The sequence below is a fragment of the Nyctereutes procyonoides genome, unplaced genomic scaffold (genome assembly GCF_905146905.1).
Source record: "Nyctereutes procyonoides isolate TBG_1078 unplaced genomic scaffold, NYPRO_anot_genome, whole genome shotgun sequence".
Lineage (NCBI taxonomy): Eukaryota > Metazoa > Chordata > Mammalia > Carnivora > Canidae > Nyctereutes > Nyctereutes procyonoides.
Window position 1 is genome coordinate 21,402,361 of NW_026575034.1, and position 1,482 is coordinate 21,403,842.

The 1,482-nt window shown below is 43.5% G+C and overlaps 1 protein-coding gene across 1 annotated transcript; it reads right to left on the reverse strand.

Moving 5' to 3' along the window:
* Positions 1-218: 218 nt before the first annotated feature.
* On the reverse strand, positions 219-1,160 carry LOC129505064 (olfactory receptor 56A3-like). The gene has a single exon (XM_055317994.1). The coding sequence runs from the start codon at positions 1,158-1,160 to the stop codon at positions 219-221; it is 942 nt and encodes a 313-aa protein (XP_055173969.1).
* Between the last annotated feature and the right edge of the window lie 322 nt (positions 1,161-1,482).

A 1,482-nucleotide genomic window follows, 5' to 3' on the forward strand; every position in this document is an offset into this window, starting at 1 on the left:
GAAAATTTTTAAAAAGTCACAGAGATGCCAGATTTTTCTTGGGGGATTATTAGGGCCTGAAGCAGAGGGATAGAGTCAAGAAATTCTTTCACGTTTTAATTTACTTTCCTTAATCTTATGTCTTGACCTATATGGAGCTATGAGTTTCAACCCAAGTTTTCATTAACTGATTTATAACTCATCCCTATATTAGGAATGCAGAGATCCAATTGTCCTCACTACCACCCCTTCTTCAGTAATCTCTGGATTCCTTGCTTGATCTCCTGGGTTCGCACTCCATAAACAATGGGGTTGAGGGCTGCGGGAATGACATTGTGGAGGACATTCAGCAAGACTGGCACATCAGGGGAGACTTTCTTCTTCATCATATGAGTGAGCACAAAGACCAGAAGGACGGTGCTGAAGAAGAGGATAAGGATGAAGTGAGAACCACATGTGCTCAGGGCCTTGGCCATGGCACCCTCTGCCTTGAGTCTCAGCACAGCTCGGAGTATAAGGCCATAGGAGAGGAAGATGAGGATGAGGTCAGATCCTAGCAGTGTCCAGCCTCCAGCAAATTGGAGAATGCGATTGATGGTGACATCATCACAGGAGAGCTTGGAGACAGACAAATTGGCGCAAATGCAATTCTCAATAACATTTCTCCCACAATAATTGAGTCGAGATGATAGAATGGGGAGAGTCACTGTTACAATCCCATTTCTGGCCAAAATAAAGGCAGCAGCCTTAGCTACAAATTGTTCAGTGATGATAGATGGGTACCTCAGTGGGTGGCAGATGGCCACATAGCGGTCATAGGCCATGACCATAAATGTGCAGGACTCCATGGCATAGAAACAATTAATGATGTACATCTGTAGGAAGCAGGCATCAAAGCTGATGGACTTGAGGTCAAACCAGAAGATGGCCAGGACCTTGGGGATGACAGTGAGGCAGAGAACAATGTCCAGGAGGGAGAGGAGGCTGAGCAGGTAGTACATAGGCTGGTGTAGAGAGGCCTCCAGGCAGATGGTGATCAGGAGAACACCATTGGCCCCCATGGCCACGAGGAACAAGATGCTGAGGGGCAGGGACAACCAGAGCTGCCAACTGGGGGACCTGACAAAACAATTCAGGAGGAACTCTGAAACCCCAGTGGAGCCATTTCTGTGAGGTGTCATCTTGTGGATTTTGTTTCTATAGATTTTCTTTCACGATCTAAAAAGTTAGGATCAAAATTAACCTCTGACTGTAATTAAAATGGAAGAGAAAGTCACTTCATTGGAATCAACTTATGGCTCTATTTTGCTTTAACTGGAGATTTTGCATGTTACATATAGGAGAAGAAATTAATTTCAATCCTTAACAATTTTTCTCACTTCTGGAATATTTCTAATTTCTTAATGAATCAACCGTATAAAATAGAATTAGTAATTTCAGTTAGCTGTGAGGCAGCATCCTTACTTTTGAAAAAATAGGTCCTCTAATTTAAGCAGTGTGAAG